Source organism: Peromyscus californicus, unplaced genomic scaffold (assembly GCF_007827085.1).
Source record: "Peromyscus californicus insignis strain IS unplaced genomic scaffold, ASM782708v3 Scaffold_18__1_contigs__length_77618521, whole genome shotgun sequence".
Classification (NCBI taxonomy): Eukaryota; Metazoa; Chordata; class Mammalia; order Rodentia; family Cricetidae; genus Peromyscus; species Peromyscus californicus.
In genome coordinates this window covers 26,094,584-26,112,068 of record NW_026294480.1, presented here as the reverse complement: position 1 = coordinate 26,112,068, position 17,485 = coordinate 26,094,584, and the positions used below count along the sequence as shown (strand labels likewise).

Below are 17,485 nucleotides of genomic sequence, written 5' to 3'. Positions count from 1 at the left end.
TCCATCCATCATGTGAGTTCTGGGAATTGAACTCAGGTTGTCAGGCTTGGCTGCAAGTATCTTTATCTGCTGAACCAGCTTGCTGACAATGCCCCCAAATGTCTTTCCAGCCAAGGCTGATAGTGTGGTCAGCAAAGCAAGGGCTAGACACGTAGCCGCTACAGAACCCATAGCCTCAGATCTTGCCCAGTTAACCAAAGCAGTATCCAGGAAAGAACGTCCAGGCACCCACCTAAGCCTGTCCTTCACAGTCACTCATCACACCCCTTGTTGTTCCTCCAAGTCCATTCTTCCTGCTGTCTCCCACATTCTGCCTCGCCGTCGAAGAGCTGTGAGGTAGAACAGACCTTGGTCATCTTTATGCCGGCTCACAACCCTGTGAGTGCCTTCCCTCTGTGAGTTTCAGATTCCCTGTCGAGAAGTCAGCTCTTCCTGGGGGGCGCTCCCTCTGCTGGTGGGAACTGAGCTGCGCATCTGCCATCCGGCAGCGTGGCCTGTGGAGTGAGACAGTAGCCACTGTCCTACATGGGAAGGAAGTCCTCTGGGCTGCTGGAATGGGGCCAATAACCATTCTTATCACACGAAGTGACCATGAGAATTGAGTGAGTTTAGTTCATGTAAAATGCCTGGGCTGCAAAGCTGCACTGCCGTGCTGGTTGCTGTCCTGGAAGTAACAGTAACGGTGCTGCTGTCACCATTAAGTCGCCAGCTCGAAAGCCAAGGGATGGATGTTAGACTGTGAGCAAGCCCGAATCTGACTGCCTGGTCCCGTTTTCTCTCTCTCTTTTGTTTTTTAAGTCTAAATCTTGGTCATTGACTGTACCCAGCCAGTTTGTCTCTCTTTTGTTTTTTAAGTCTAAATCTTGGTCATTGACTGTACCCAGACAGTTTGTTTTGAAGTTACAGACTTTTCTGTCTGGACGGAAATGCTTAGCTCCTCTGCTCCCTGTTGCATTTTGAGTATTCTGACAAACATTTTCCTTTTCTCTCTGAAGATCTGGTGTTGGTCTTGCCACAATGGAAGCGCCCTTTTGAAAATGTCAGCACTGCCCAAAGAACAGGATGATGGTGCTCTGCAAATCCAGAAGAGCTTCTTGGATGGGTCAGTACTCATTCTACTCTTTGTTCTGGGTCCATTTAGCTCCTGGTCTATGAGGAGCAGGTAGTAAGTATAGTTCTTCTTAGTGTGTCCATTCTGCTTACCTGCTGGTAGCTTTCTGTTGGAGGAATATGAGTAATAACACTCATTTTAATGACCTCACAGGAAACCAGTACAGCGTAATCCTTAGGAAGGTCAACTGTGCTGTTTTCAGAGATTCACAGAAGTATTGGGCGGGGGTTGGGGAGGGTATGGTGGCTATAGTGTTAACAGCTGTCAAGTCTAGGTCATGGGGTGCATCACTGTACTGTCCCACTATTAAATGGAGTAGAAGTTTCTCGGTAAGTTTAAATCTGTTTATTTATTTGTTTATTTTGATGTGTGTGGGTGTTTGTTGTCTGGGCACCACTTGTGCCTGTTCCCTGGGACTGGAATTATAGATAACTGTGAGCCTCTGTGGGCTGAACCCAGCTGTGCCAGAAGAGCATCCAGTTCTCTTCACTAGTGAGCCATCTCTCCAGCCCCTCCAAGAAATTTGATAAAGTCGATAGCTTGAACAACAGAAGGAGTAGGTTATGTAATTCAGTTGCTTTGACCCAACCACGACCTCCATTTCCACATCCATGCACTGGCTCTCTGAGCAAGGATTCAATGAGGTGAGGGCTCTGAAAACAGACTGTGTGCCAAGTGCTCAGGACAGACAAGCTATTCACATTCCTGTTGGCTCTTCTAACCTCACGTTGCTTTTTGACACCTAGAATTTACAAGACCATCCACAGGCCACCTTACGAAATTGTTAAAACTGAAGACTTATCAAGCAACTTCCTGTCGCTGCAGGAAATCCAGAATGCATACTGCAAATTTAAGCAGCTGTTTCTGATAGGTAAGAACAGCGGACTCTTTTTGTCAAATGGGGAAAGCCACACCTCGTGGATCAGGGGAAAGCTAATGGTGGTGTGCAGGGGGCTCTCAGCCCAGGGCCATTGACAAGCAGTGTCAGGCTGTAGGCAGAAGTCCAGGGCGCCAGCTACCACTGTCGTGTTCACTGCTCCTGCCCAGCGCTCCAGGTTTTCCCGTGGCTTCCATTGCAATGGTCACATAGATACATAGCCATCTCCTTCCTTTCTCCCTCCCCAGCAGGCCAGGTTCCATGGTGGACGTCTTAGCTCCTCTCTAAGGTTTTGAACCATGGAGTACCTAGAGCCTTCCTAAGCATTTATAATGTGACTTGTTGGTTTTCCCTGATCGACTTTTCTTCCAAACTGGGAATACTTTAATTTGTTTTAGCCCTCATTGGGCATGTAGTTTCTTACAATGCAAAACAATTTTGTTAATAAATGTAAAAGCATTCCAACCACTCCAGCCACCACCCCACCCCACCCCATCCCTGTAATGATAAGGTGAGCGGGTGGCAGATGTGGCGGCAGGCTGCAGACACAGCATCCACGGGGAGAGTTTACACACACACACACACACACACACACACACACACACACACACACCTCTCTGAGAGAGAGAGAGAGAGGGAAAGCTGAGGCGTGCACACCTCATGGCAAGAAAAGGAGGAAGGGGGAGAGGAAGAAGGGAGGGGCTTTTCCTCAAAGGAGGATTTACGTCAGGACGCAGGGTGGGTCCTCCCAGCCTGAGTGACAACTGGAAACCTGACAGACTCAGTCACACTTGGTAGCCTGCTAAAGTTGTCCCCCCCCACCCCCCAGTTTTTTGAGACACAGGGTTTCTCTGTGTGTAGCCCTGGCTGTCCTGGAACTCACTCTGTAGACCAGGCTGGCCTCGAACTCGAGATGAGTCTGCCTCTGGAGTGCGGGGTTAACGGCGAATGCCACCGTGCCCAGCTGAATTCTTGCCATTCTTAAACCAGCCTTTTCTTCTGTCATGTTTAGAGACAGCTTTTCCTAACTTTGACTCCCTAGCCTAGCACGTTCTTTACTGTTTTGGGATTTGTTCAGCTGACACTGAATTTTCACTGCATATACTAATTATGCTGGTATCATGATGAAGATGACTGATCCAGAAAGCTGTTTTCGCTGAAAGGAAACGGAAACACCATTGTATACTGCTAACCAAAGTGGGATACACGTTGTAAGGGAGATTTGAAGTAGATGATTTTACTTTCTGACCCAGGACTGGGATTCTCAGTTGTGGTTTTTTCATTCACTTGGAACCCCTGAGCTGTACAGCTTGGGGGCATCGTGGGTGTACTGTGGCAGGCGTGGCCGTGGACAATAACTTGAAGTCTCCCATTTTTTTCCTGTTTTCAGATAACAGTACGGAATTTTGGGACACAGATATAAAGTGGTTTTCTCTCTTAGAAAGCAGCAGCTGGCTTGATATAATCAGGTATTTTAACCCATTGTTTTTCACATGAATCGTACAGTTTTCTAATTTTGAATTGTGGAGGAATTGACAGACACCTAGTCTGTCACAGTTATTTATTCTGAGATCATATGTTTGGTTCAGGGTTGGGCTGCACCCTCTCCCCCAGGGTTTCTCTTTTTGTAGGCCTGGCTGTCCTGGAACTCAAGATCCGAGATCCGCCTGCCTCTTCCTCCCTAGTGCTGGGATTAAAGGTGTGTGTTACCACTGCCCGCTGGGTTGGGCTGCATTTTATGTTTTCTGTTTATCATTTCTTTGTACATTTGATAAGAATTGTCCAATGCTCTCTCTGCTTACAAAGAAGTGCACTCTATAAGCAAGGCATGCTGAGACTACAGGAAAAGCTGGGACCATTCAGAACTAACGGAGGTGGCAGTGCTGGCCTCCCAGTGGAAAGGACACTGATTTCTCACAAATGTTATCCTGAACTTTATGTGTTTCTTGCTTGTACCTATTTAAATTATTGTTTTAGAAAAATCACTGTTAATGTCAGTGCATCATTTTGATTTAGAATTGAGTCTTAGAAAAGTTATATTGCCTTTGATAACCCATAGCTCCTCTCTGTTGCTGTTTACTAAAGGACACAGTACAGGCAGGTACAAAACAGATGTGGGCAGAGTCTAGCTCACCCGTGCCACGCCTGAGGAAACAACTGTCCCCATCCAACCTGGGCTGTTCTCTCCTGTATTCATTTACCTTTTTTTTTTTTTTAAAGATCAGGTCTCTTTGTAGTCCAGGCTAGTCTCAGTTCCCAAGTGCAGGGATTTTCCATATTGCTGCAATGGTAGAGTGTCCTTCGTTTGTACTGCTGAATAATATTCCAACACGCACATGCGTGCACACATAAACGTGTACTCTATTTGTTAGTGAACTCTTAGGTTGCCTCCATGTTTTGACTAGCTTGAACAATGCCACAGTGCTTGTGGAGGTGTGGACGGCTGAGATACTTCTTCTATCCCTTTAGTGTGTATGTGTGTGTGTGTTTGTGTACTCTTGGGTATCCATAATTAGTTTCTCATGGTCAGATGAGTATCAGTAAATCGTGATTATTCCCCCTTCCTAGCCTTTTAGCATGAAGAAACACAAAGAAAACTGAAGAGCAATTCCAGCTGCTCCTCCACTTGTCTACAGCAGCAAACTCAAGAGCTAACACTCCTGTTCTCATCTCTCCCATGTTTAGACGCTGCCTGAAGAAAGCGATAGAGATTACGGAATGCCTGGAAGCACAGAACACGAATGTTCTCCTCTTGGGTAATAAAGCACACGGGGTGGTTTCATTCACTGAGAATCAGCTTCCCCCCACACACACACCCCCTCCACCCTTGGTTTTTTGAGACCGAGTTTTTCTGGGCAATATCTCAATTCATAGACCAGGCTGCCCTCGAACTCACTGAGGTCTGCCTGCCTCTGCTGGAGTAAAGGTGTGGGCCACCACTGCCGGGCTAAGAGTCAGCTTTTGTATATCTAACTTATGGACCGATTTGTTTCCTCTCCTCTCTTCTCCTTTTTCTTAGCTTGTAATCCTTTGCCTCAAATTTCACTGTTAGGGTTTAAAACAAAATCCTTTCACTTGGAACCTGGCAGACCTGAGAAGGGATTGTTTGGTGTCTTTACCCGGCAGTCTTTGGGATGCCCTTTTACACAGGAGCCCTGCAGATGCTTAGGTTACTGTCTGCCTGTGTGCAGGCAGCTCTGTGCAGTTGCCATGGGAAGTGCAGTGCTGGACTGTGCCTTTCCTATCCTCAGTGGGGATTTTCTGTGCTCCGGGACGGTGTCACACAGTCTAGAAAAGCCCTGTAAACCACCTGCAGCAGAGAGTGCTGTTGTGAGGGCTTACATAGGAGCTGAAGCCTCACCTGCTCTTTAGATCCTATTTCCGTTTGTTTTCAGGAGAGGGGGGTGTCACTGTATTGCCCAGGCTGCCTTCAAATTCCTGGCTTATGTGATCCTCCTCCTTCAGCCTCACAAGCATCTGGAACTACAGATGTGTCTCCATCCTGACTTACTTTGTAGAGGATGCTACACATTGAGTAGAGTGTCTCCTGGAGTCTACCCCTGGTGTTTATCACTTCTGTGATGCTTCTCTTACTGTAGCCCCTAAGAGCACATTGGAAGATGTTCCTTCTTATGGTTTCTGGACCACCTGGTGCTAGCTCACCAGCTGAGCATTGAATGCTCTCCTTGAGCACCTTCCGTACACCGAACTCTATGCTTTTCCTTCCAGACACTTACAGACTAATGGGAGCATTACCTTAAGACTATTTGGTAAAGACACAAGAAGAGTATGATCTGAATTCTGAATAACTAATAAAGAAGGATGAGATCTGAGAGGTGGGAGAGCCCAGGACCAGATCCACCAATTACAGAGCTGTGCCGTGCCAATCCAGCTCTGATTTCCAGATGTCTCTCACCCCTCGGGGCTTTCGAGCTGTCTGTCTTCTGCAGTCTTGCTTTCAAGCCCTCACTGCTGTCCTCGAGGTGTCCCATCAGCACCTTCAGATGAAGAGGAAGATTATCTTCCAGGCGGCACTGTCAGAGACTGATAGATAGCACTAGACGGCAGACAGCCTTGGACGCACCAAGTTAGAGCTCTAGAACCTTCATTAAAAATGGAAGGCGGGCAGGGTAGCATATGCTTGTAACCCCAGGGAGGAGACAGGACCACTGGCGCTCACTGGACAGGAAGGCTAGCCCACTCCTGAACTGCAGGCCAGTGAGAGACCCTGTCTTCCGGGTAGGGAAAAAGGTAGATGGCACCCAAGGTACAACACACAAGATTGTCCTCTGGGCTGGCCTCTGCATGCACCTGCACACACACACACACACACACACACACACACACACACACACACACATACACACATACATACACAGATCTGTCTTTGTCAACCCCACGTAGTTCCTGCATGTTTGCTATAGATGAGTGTAAACCTGAGCTTCAGTGCATTGTAATTCTAGGACACGGGAAGAGAGAGTACTCATAGTGTGAGTATAGGTCTAATTCTCTGACCCTAAGGATACAGCCACCATTTTCCTTGAGGACACTTCTAAAAAGCAATACGAATTGTGCCTTTTTGAAAGTGGGGAATAGAGAGGAAGCCATGGGAAATGTAGGCCTGGCTTTAGTGTCTTCACACTCTAAGATGAATGCATGGCTGTGGCTGGGTGTTTGCCTCTGCTCTAAGTCAGCAGTGTGGGTTTGTGGAGTGCACTCCAGGCGGGCACACGGAGCAGTACCAAGGAGAATTCCTCCTGTAGGCTTGGCAAGGAGAAGCAGGCGCCTTTGTGCTCCTCAGACAGAACAGGAAGAGCCGTGTGACTGAAGTGGTCAGTTGGCACAGAGCAGCCCGTAAAGGGTAGGGAGTGAAAAAAGGGTCTGACGTGAAGAGGCTGAATCTGGAGCAGTGAGCGGAGACTCGGGCTTTCTCCCCAGGAGAGAAGGGAAGTAGACTTCATCTACAGTCAGGCAGTCATTGGTGCATCAGTGTGGCTCCTCTTCTGTGGTGCCTGTGGGTGCCATGTGCAGAAAGTGGATTTTTCAGGGCCGTGTTTGTTCAGTAAGCAGGTCCCTGCTTAGCACCACTGTGTGCCGGAACCCGCCCTAACAAGCCAGAAGCTGTTCCTCTCTCCCAAGTTAGCCCTTGTCTGTAGGAAGTCACAGCAGACCTTGGTGTTGGGAATCCTGCTTTTAGCTGTGTGGATGAGAGCACTGTCTCTTTGTAACACCCTGTCCTCTTCCTTGGTGCTGCTGCTGGACCATTCTAGAAGAGAACGCATCTGATCTCTGCTGCCTCCTCTCCTCTCTGGTGCAAGTGATGATGGACCCCCACTATCGAACCAGGACTGGGTTCCAGAGCCTCATTCAAAAGGAGTGGGTCATGGGTTGCCACTCTTTCTTGGATCGCTGTAATCATCTCCGCCAGAGCGACAAAGAGGAGGTGAGTGCCTTTCCTGCAGACTGTCACTGGGGAGAGAGACTCCCTCTCATCTGGTCACTGTCCTCAGATGTAGGCTTGTCGAAGTGCATACTTCACAGACATCAGCAAACCTCAGCTCATCTCGGGTGACTTGAATGCTTTAAACAATGTGGAAATCTTTCCCAGCGCTGCAAGGATATCAATAAGTGTGTTCAAAGTCTTCTAACTCATGTAGAGTAAGGCTGTATATACATTTCATACTAGGAGAAATACTGGTTTTGTAACAGTTATACACAGGATAACTCAGGAAGAAAGAATCTTCGAATCTTGTAAATTAAACTTTGTAGTTAGTGATGTGTAGTGTATAAATTTGCCACAGACAATATACTTCACAGTAAATTGTCCTTGTTTGCTGCCATCGATTGCTAGAGCCTCTGCAGTGCTGGGAGAAGTGTGGCCTGAGTCACAGCCTCTTCTGTTGGTTTGGTATAGATGTAACTGTCTTATTAAATAAGAAACACGGAGCCAAATTCAGAGTTAAAAGCCCAAGAGGTCAGAGCAGTAGTTAAGAGCTAGAAAACCCTTTCTTACCCTTCACTGCCGCTGCTGTCCTACCTCTCTGCAAGAGAGCTACTTCCTGTGTGTTTGTCCTTTTTATTGACTTTTTGTTCTGCCTTCTCATTGGTTGTAAACCCAACCACATGACCTCCTCGTCACTGCCCATCTATACAGACCTCCAGGTCTTCTATGGTTAGTATTAAGATTAAAGGCGTGTGTCTCCATGCTGGTGGTATCCTTGAACACACAGAGATCTGCCTGTCATGTGATCAGGATTACAGGCATGTGCTACCACTGCCAGACTTCTGCTATGGCTTGCTATTAGCTCTGACCCCCAGGCAACTTTATTTATTAACATACAAATAAAATCACATTTCAGTACAAATAAAATATCACCATAGTTTGGTTGTCATTGCTGTGTTGTTTGGGCGTGGGGGCTTGGTTATATTGTCCAGGTTGGCTTTGCACTCAGCCAGCCTTCCATCTCATCATCCCAAGTAGCTGGGATTATGTGCATGCACTGCCACACCCAGCTTGCTTCTATGTAGATGAATGACTCATCCTCTCAGATCAGAGTGTTGTTTTGAGTTGATTTTAGACAAGGTCTTATGTATCCCAGGCTGGTCTCAAACTCGTTACACAGCCAAGGATGAACTTGAAGTTTAATCTTCTGCTCCCACCTTCCAGGCACTGGGGTTGTAGGTATAACCCACCACAACCAGTTTTATGCAGTGCTGGAGATGGACCCCAGACCTTGGAGTATGCTAGGCATGATCTTTCCATAGGCTACTGTACAGTGAGGCTCGTCTAGTCTACGTCTTACTTAGTGATACTGCCCATAATCTGTGATGTGAAGGCTCTCAGAACCAATGTGTTGGAGTTCTGGGGACTAGATGGTGTGATTCATGATATTACTGATGTAGAGCTGGTCTTTTTACCAAGAATTCTTACCGCTTTCCTCTTACCAGCTCTGTGTGAGGCCTGTATCTCTACTCTTGTAGAAGGTAGACACTGTCACATAGTGGCCTTACCCTGTTGCAGGATCACTGGTGGGTCAAGAAGAAAACTCCTTTAACTGGTAACACAACAGACAAACTGCCAACAAAGCCTTGCCTCTGAGTAGCTTCCAAAAGAGGACCCAAGTTGACCAAGCACTTGAATGCAGGCCAGGAGCCCATTCTGCAACTCTTGCCTTCTCTCCTGCCCTTTTGCCTTCAGGGCCCTCACTGAGTGATAAAGAAGGGAACCTTCTCCAGCTAAGTCTCCAGAATCCACCCCACCTGGTATCACTGGGCCGGCAGGAATGCCCCCATTTATTGATAAAATGTAAAATGGCAGTCATCACTAAGTCCTGTTTTTGCAGCTGAACACTCTGAAGAAGAATGGGATTCACTTAATTAGAGTTCAGAATTAGTGTTCTAATCACCAAAGCTGATTGCAGACACTCATGTGCACATCCATTATGCAGTTTTAGATACTCGTTTTAGATACTGTTTTTTATTAAGCGGCGCAATGTTATTCATTAAGTGGCGCTGTTTACCGTTCGGAAAAAAGCCACAAGGTACAACAGAACCCACTGTAATACTTTATTAAGGGAAGGGAACAGAAGGGGTGCTTTGGCCTATGGAAAGATCATTCAGGAAGAGAGGGGAGGGATTTGTGGAACCCACTTTTTATAGGTGTCCCCCCCCCTGCACCCCCCTCCCCACATGCGCATATGGACTTAAGTTACTACGCTACGCATGTGCATATATTACATGATCACACTGCACGCAAGTTACATGATCATGCAACGCATGGATTACGTAGGATGTAAGGCCCTGGGATGACTAAGCATCTTGCCAGCAAATGAGCAGTCATGAGAGAGTGGCTAGGAATTCTAACAGGTACTGCTAACTTACAGGGAGGTGGTCTCCCTGAGAACACTCATCACATGGAAAGAACTGTCTATTTGTTCAATGAGCTCAAGACAGCTCATGCTGGGCCTAGGCTTCCTAAATAATGTGTGTTTTGTTTCCATATAGGTCCCTGTGTTCCTGCTTTTCTTAGATTGTGTATGGCAGCTGGTGCACCAGCACCCCCCAGCATTTGAGTTCACAGAGACTTTCCTGACTGTTTTATCCGATAGCTTATATATACCTATTTTCAGCACCTTCTTCTTCAATTCGCCTCATCAAAAAGACACTAACATGGTAAGAGTCCCTTTTAGAGACCTCTGTGTCACCAAAGCTTCATCCTACAAACTCAACTCCTGACAGTGGCCCCACAGATGACAGGTATTCAGTACTGGCTGTGCACCAGACGCGCTTCAGGTGACTCCCAGCTCGTCCTTCCTTCCTGGGGAAGTGTTTAATCTTCGCAGCACACTGTAGCTGTCGATTGTTACCCCTGAGGAAGTGGAAACACAATAATCATCTAGCCCCAGGTTATATAGTAAATATTTAAGATGGAGGCGAATGTTTGGGAATGAAGACCAATTCAAAGTTATCCTTTTCAAAGGTAGACCAGGTACCCTCTCTTCGTTACCCTAATGCCTAGAGTTGTTGTGGGACAAGAATGGACCCCAGGGGAACAAGGTAGCCAGGCTTTGGTTTTATACCTGAAAGCCCTTTCGGTCCTGCTCAGCCTGTGTTCCAGATGTAAGGGGTCTCTGTTAATCTCCATGCCTTCATCTAGCTCTCTCCTGCCTTGGCACTGGCGTTTAGTTACTAAGTTGCCAAGTGCCAAGTTCCACGAGGAAGCGGACACAGTGGGACTGGCATCTTCGTTGACAGCCCTGCAGCTGCCAGCTTCATACTCTCAGGCACTTCACTCCTGTTTTCGGAGCCTCAGTTTCCTCAGATGTCAAGTTGGGAAAGTAGGGGTTAACTCACAAGTTTGTTGTGAAAGCACCCAGCCGTCCAGCTGCTGTAGGTAGACCGCTGAGAAAAAGGGCCCTTCTCACCCTCCCTGCCAAGAGCCTCTGCCTGGAGAAACGCAGCCTATGTGCATTCATTCCCAGCCCAGCAGAGAACTCTTCCTGCAGCCCGTTTCTGAGAATGTGTGCTTGCTTCCCAGCCGTCCCTGGAAGCTGTGGTGACCTGTGCTTGTTTTGGCAGGGTAGGGAAAGCCTGGATACACAAAGCAAGCCTTTGACTCTGCTCACCGTGTGGGATTGGTCAGTACAGTTTGAACCCAAAGCACAGACATTGCTCAGAAACCCTCTCTATGTGGAAAAGCCAAAATTGGATAAAGGCCAGCGGAAAGGATCACGTTTCAAAGTAAGATGTGCATGTCTTAACACCCTCCCCCCAACATTGGCTCCTCCGTCGCATACATGCGAGGACAAAGGCTACTTTATGGATCTCTCTGTTGCGTGCTTCCTCTAATACAGTGTGCAGTTGGGACTTGCGGCAGTCAGGTTACGGGGCTCATTAGTGGTGCCTTTAGCAAATCTGCTTTTGCTCTGATGAGGCTTATCACTGAGGCTGCCGTTGTCAGAGTTGTGCTGCATGGGATTGTGCCCCTTACTCCGTGTCTGTGTGTCGGTAGAGTAAAGGCTGCATGGATTATGAAGGCTTTACTCCGCATGTGCCAGTTCATGTATTTCATAACAAGACTTTTCTTTTTCTTTCTTTTTAAAACAACTTTACTATTTTATTTTATGAATCTGTGTTTTATCTGATACATGTCTGTGTACTACATGTGTGCCTGGTGTCCACAGAGCCCAGAAAAAAGAGCATCAGGTCCCCTGAAATTGGATTTATAGTCAGTTGTGAACCTCCATGTGGGCACTGGAAATCAAACCTGGATCCACTGGAAGTCAGTGCTCTTAAACACTGAGACATCTCTCCAGCCCCAGGACTTTTCCTAATAAACCTATAAAGGGAGAGTGGCAAGCGTCGTGTCGAGACGTGAACCGTCTCCCAGCTCTGCCCACTCTACTGTTGTGGCACAAACAGTGGTCCTGAATGATGATAGGCACTGGGCACAGCTGGGTTCCAGTGTTTACGCGAGTGTCACCCCGGCTTTGGCCCGTCGACTGGAGTTTGCCAGCCTGTATCCTAAAGCACAAACAGCAAGTTTTCATCTTCCTTTTAGAGATTGCTTCCTGATTTTACTAACTATGATACCCCAAAGTTCACTAACTGGCACACAGTTTAAACAGCACCCCAGCTCTGTCACCTGGTCAGTGATGGCAAATCCAAGTCCGTGCATGCCATTACCTTTCCCACCACTGTCCTTCCTATCCTGCCTGGTCCTCAGGGGCCCTAGATACTTGCCAGTTCAGTCGGAACAGGGTTCTAGTCTAAGCAAGATGGGATCAGGTGAACCAAGGCCAGCACATGGAGGGAGTGTCGGCTGCTGAGCGCTTAGACTTGCCATGATGCCCTCTCAGCTGTCTGTCCTCAGGCCCAGAGCGCATGGATACTCCCTTTTCTGCAGCTGGAGCAAGATTGCTGCAATCAGCACAGGTCAGCCAGGGATGAGCTTTCCTTTGGTGTCCCATGCCCCCTGGTGGCAGCCTGCACTAGAGCACAGAGCTGCCCGGTACCTGTGGGAGTCTTGGAGAGGCCGAGCACCCCTTGTCTGTTGTCCTTGTCTGTTGTCCTTGTCTGTTGTCCTTGTCTGTTGTCCTTGCGGTCTCTTCTAATAGACAGTGGGTTGCAGGCTGTGTAAATGCAGCAGCCTTGGAGGTGAGCAACAAGGACTGGGAAGCCTTCCTGTGAGCACCAGGTGCTGGGCTTGGGCACCATGCTGAGAGGACACATGGAGGAGGTGTGAGCAGAGGCCTCCAACACCAGGCAACACTTGGTGACAGTTAGGTTCCCTTGTGGGGATTTTTTTGTCCCACATTCCTGCCTGACTCACCTTGGTCGTTATGGAGAAGAGAGGCCACTTATGCCTGGTCTTCATCCTTGCTGTCTCCGGGTGGAGAGTCAAAGGTTCTGATCATCTCTGAGTTGTGCTATTGTGGGTAACTTGCCCTGTGTGTGTATTTTTATTATTATTACATATTCTATAATCAGGAAATATTTTCTTTTTAAAAGTTTTTTTACAAGGATACACACTAGTAGAAATATGCTTGAAAATTGGAGTGCTAGCCTGAAGGTCATATTTTTACTCTATTCTTACTTTGTTTGTGGGAAGGTCTTACACTATTGCTTAGGCTAACATGAAACATTATATAATCCAAGCTAGATCTAAACTCCTGGCAATCTTCTGTCTCAGCCTCCTGAGCATGGGATTACAGGCATCAGCCACTGCTTATGGCTCTCTGTTCCTACTTTGCATGAACACCTTAGGGGTAGAACAGTTGGCAGGAAACAGCTTCTCCTCATATTTGTACCTTTTCCTTTGGGCATCGATGAAACCCACAACTTCTGACCTATCTTCATAACCCTCTCATGGTGTACCCCAAAATATAGTACCTTGCCTTTTTTGAGAAAGCCAGCAAGCAGGAACAAAACTTAAATGCTCTCATGTTTCCTGTTCTGTGCATTCTGACAAACAAGACTATCTGGGCAAGTTAGTCCTTTCCTCTTCGCCATTGTCTCTGTGTTCTCACTGCCTGTTGTCCACAGAGACAGAGAGACAGAGAGAGAGAGAGAGAGAGAGAGAGAGAGAGAGAGAGAGAGAGAGAGAGAGAGAGAGACAGAGAGAGAGAGAGACAGAGACAGAGACAGAGAGAGAGGCATGACTTCAGCTGGAATACCTGATAGGCTAAAAGGTTGTTTTGTCTGTGGGATAAGATCTCCAGGTGGTCAGTACTGATTCCTGAAGATGTTCAGAATATTACTGCAGTTAAGAGCTCTTACGTTCTCAAAAAAGAAACTTTTCTTCCCTTTAAATGGTGTGCCAGGAGTGGCAGCACACACCTGTAGTGCCAGTGATTGGAAGGCAGAGGCAGGAGGATCCTGTGTTTCAGGCCAGCATGGTCTATACAGTGGGTTCCAGGCTGTCCAGGGCTATGTAGTGAGAGACTCGGTCTGGAAAAGCCCCCAAACTGACGTAAATCATTACCTGTTAAACCAGTTTCTCTAAAGCACTTTGTGTCCATTGGCACCCCTCTTACCGAAAGGCCTAGTCTGTCCCAGTGTGCCTGTCTGCAGTCCATGTGTACCTGGTTCTTTCGTTTGTTGATGGTACGTCGTGCATAGATCACTCACAGTGTCACAGGAACAGGAAGTCCTCTCTATGTGCTACAGCATCTTAATGAATGGGCGTGAGATGGCAGTTCTGATGTCTCTTGACACTACTCACATCAGGATGATGATACTCTTTATTATCATCATTATTATTATTAAAATAGCTGTAACCTTGCCTCTTAACCAGATATTCTCTTTTCTGTTTTCTTTCAAAGCATCAACGACAACTTTCTTTGCCACTTACCCAGTCTAAGTCATCTCCCAAAAGAGGATTTTTCAGGGAAGAAACAGATCATTTAATCAAAAACCTAGGGAAGAGAATTAGCAAGCTTATTAGCTCTTCGGATGAGTTCCAGGACAACTCTCGAGAGTTCTATGACAGCTGGCATAGTAAGCCCACAGACTACCATGGCTTGTTACTGCCTCACATCGAGGGGCCCGAAATCAAGGTGTGGGCCCAGCGCTACTTACGTTGGATTCCAGAAGCCCAGATCCTGGGTGGTGGCAGAGTGGCCGCCATGAGCAAACTCTTGGAGATGATGGAGGAAGTGCAGAGCTTACAGGAGAAAATCGACGCCAAGCACCACAGGCCGGAGGCTGTCCACACGCAGGCCCCCAGCCTGCTGAGGAACTCTGCCCGCCTCTCCTCCCTGTTCCCTTTTGCGCTGCTCCAGCGACATTCATCCAAGCCTGTCCTACCCACCAGTGGCTGGAAAGCTTTGGGAGGGGAAGACGACCTGGCCAAACGAGAAGACGAGTTTGTGGACCTCGGGGACGTATGACCTGTCTCCTCAGGGACTGTGAAAGAGGCCCACCTGAGGGGAGGACAGTTGTTCCCTGGACTGGTGTCTCGGTGTTAGTCCAGTGCTGTGTAGGAGAAAGTGGAGGCTTTCGGGAAGAGAGCTGGTTCTCCTTTTCTTTCCAAGTCCTGAACGATGATGCAATTAAAGCCGTGCCTCTAGTGTTTATAGGAAGGAGTTCCTACCTGACCTGTCATAGGATTGGGGTCGCTTCCCGACGCCTGTATAATATGTACACAAAATACCTCACGGCCAGGTCGCTGTGAGAGCTTCCTCCTCCTGTCTTTTCTGTGCCAAGATAACTATGTAGCCATTGGGAACAAGAGCAAGGTCAGCTTTACGTGGTGTCTGTAAATGGAGAGACAGGGGTATTAAGCTGTGTGCTTTGACTTACACCGTAGCGTATTCCAGCACCTCTCCCCCCCCCCCCCCATAGAAAAGCTGGAAAATTCCACTGGTGTCATTCCTCCTGACATTCACTTCCTTCTTCCCGGACTGTAACAAGGCGCGGTGGTGGCAGCCGCCTCCCCTCTTCCTTTGCTGCCATTCCCATCTTGCTTCTTCCTGCTCCATGCCGTCTGCACTGCCCACCGTGGTGCAGACTGTCCCAGTGTCTCGCTGCTGACCTATGGAGTGAACTGGGGAACCCCTCTGTCTTCCAAGGGGAGCTTCTGTTCCCTGGATCCCCTCATTTTGAGCATGCATTTGGCCTTCTGCTTTTGTACGGAGGCTCACAGCACCTGGACTGTGCCTCTCTGCAACCCCCCAGCTGCTCCCCTCGCCTCCCCATTACTGTCATAGATGCTGGGGTAGGCAGCTCACTCTCGAATGTGGCTTTCACGGGAAAGCAATCCTAAGTGTCAGACGCAATTATCACGGGATGCCTCAGTGATTTAAAAAGCCATAAAAGAAACTCAGCTCTGCCTGGTCACCTTGGATCTGCTGTCTTAAAGATATATATTTTTTTAGAGGTTGAAAGTATACTTTATAAGGATCACATCATTCTCAACGGAACCCTGTCCAATCCCACAAAAGGCATGGTGCATGGAGAGTGGGAGGGGGCAAAGGACCTCATTGGAGAACGTCTCAAGTGTTTGCCGTTTATCTACATTTGCTGTTGAGGAGAGATCTTGTTGAGGAAATCTTTCTGTTGCTCACGGGCAATAAGGCATTTTGAAACTTCACAAAGAGTTCTTTCTGATTTGCACTGAATCATCTTTTGTACATAATGATCATTTTTCCTCTTCTCCCCTCCACACTGAGGCACAAGCCAGGTTGGTGTGTTGGGACGGCATGTTGAGGGGAGGTCAGGATTTGTGTTTCTAGGGCCAAATGCACTCAGTCTTGGTTGCCTTAAGACCCTTCAGGCCAGGTCCGTGCTAGGCTTGTGTAGGGAATTTGAAAACATACAAGTTCCTTAGCTACCTTCACTTGCATTCTTGGAGCTTTCTAAACTGTCAGTAACCTCCACTTCCTCTCTGTCTACTTCTCAAATACTCAGCAGAGATAACTATTTTTGTTACCATATTATAACATGAATATTTATATGGTAGCCTCTACAGTCTTAATGATTTCCTTTCCAAAAATGCCTCATGTGATGTTGTATACTTCACAAGGTATGGTTTAAAGGCACAGGGTCATGACCCTTGTTATAGCAGTTGAATGTGCATTGAAATATTTTTCTATTTTTTTTTAAATCACAATAGAAAAAAGTAAGCAAGCTGTTGTAACCTGTATGGTCATGACAGTTTATGTATTTATATTTGAAAACCAGATTTCTATAACTTGTATTTGTGTATAGAACTTTCCATGGGTTTATATATTGTGAATTTTTATTCAAGATTGAGATGTGGATTATGCTTAACATTAAAAGATAAAATAAGAGCATTTGTTTAAAATGCACTGTGCAAGTTTGGAAGTGGATGTTAATAACTTACTGTATATAATACCTGGCGTTTGTTTATACCTCCAAGTTTTTACACTGAAGATAAACTAGCTTTAATTAAATTCAAAAATGTTAAGAGAATTAATCAACTGTTAGGCTGAGTCAGTGCAAATGTGCCGTTTATTTCTGGTGTTAATGAAAGTTATGCTCATGCCTCACTGCACTGTAGCCGACTGCAGAGATTAAAGCACGACTCGGAAGCAGCGCTGTGATTGGTGTGCGTGCGCCACCGCTGCCGCCCCGCCGCCCCCCGCCGCCTGCTGTGTCCTGAATGACGTCATTCAGGACGCGATAAGCCCGTCCTGGCTGCTGGCAGGTGCTCAGGCAGACATAGAGCCCTGGGAAACTCAAGGCTGTGTTTTTCTGGACCGCCCCCTTCTCTCTCCTCTGTGTATGTGTACACTGGTGTGTGGGTGGCAGGTAATGGGGTACCAGCACCCAAACAAATACTTGAAATTCCAGATGGTAATAAAATGCTGTGAAGAGGGGTGGTGAGATGACCAGCGGGTAAGGGAGCTTACCCCAAGTCTGAAGACCCTAGTTTAATCCCTGGGACCCAAAAGGTGAGAGGGAAAAACTGACCGCCCCCCACCGCCCCCCCGCACAAAATAAACAAATGTCATTTTTAGTGCTATGAAGAAAAG

The 17,485-nt window shown here is 47.3% G+C and overlaps 1 protein-coding gene across 1 annotated transcript in view; it reads left to right on the top strand.

The window, feature by feature from the left end:
• Positions 1–17,044, top strand: part of Mtmr12 (myotubularin related protein 12) — a 70,919-nt gene extending 53,875 nt beyond the window's left edge. Inside the window, exons 9-16 of the mRNA XM_052743100.1 lie at positions 996–1,102; positions 1,858–1,982; positions 3,379–3,457; positions 4,674–4,744; positions 7,259–7,431; positions 9,993–10,160; positions 11,067–11,228; positions 14,312–17,044. Coding sequence (XP_052599060.1) covers positions 996–1,102; positions 1,858–1,982; positions 3,379–3,457; positions 4,674–4,744; positions 7,259–7,431; positions 9,993–10,160; positions 11,067–11,228; positions 14,312–14,878 — 1,452 coding nt within the window. The 3' untranslated portion in view covers positions 14,879–17,044. The remainder of the gene's footprint in view (positions 1–995; positions 1,103–1,857; positions 1,983–3,378; positions 3,458–4,673; positions 4,745–7,258; positions 7,432–9,992; positions 10,161–11,066; positions 11,229–14,311) is intronic.
• The last annotated feature ends 441 nt before the right edge of the window (positions 17,045–17,485 follow it).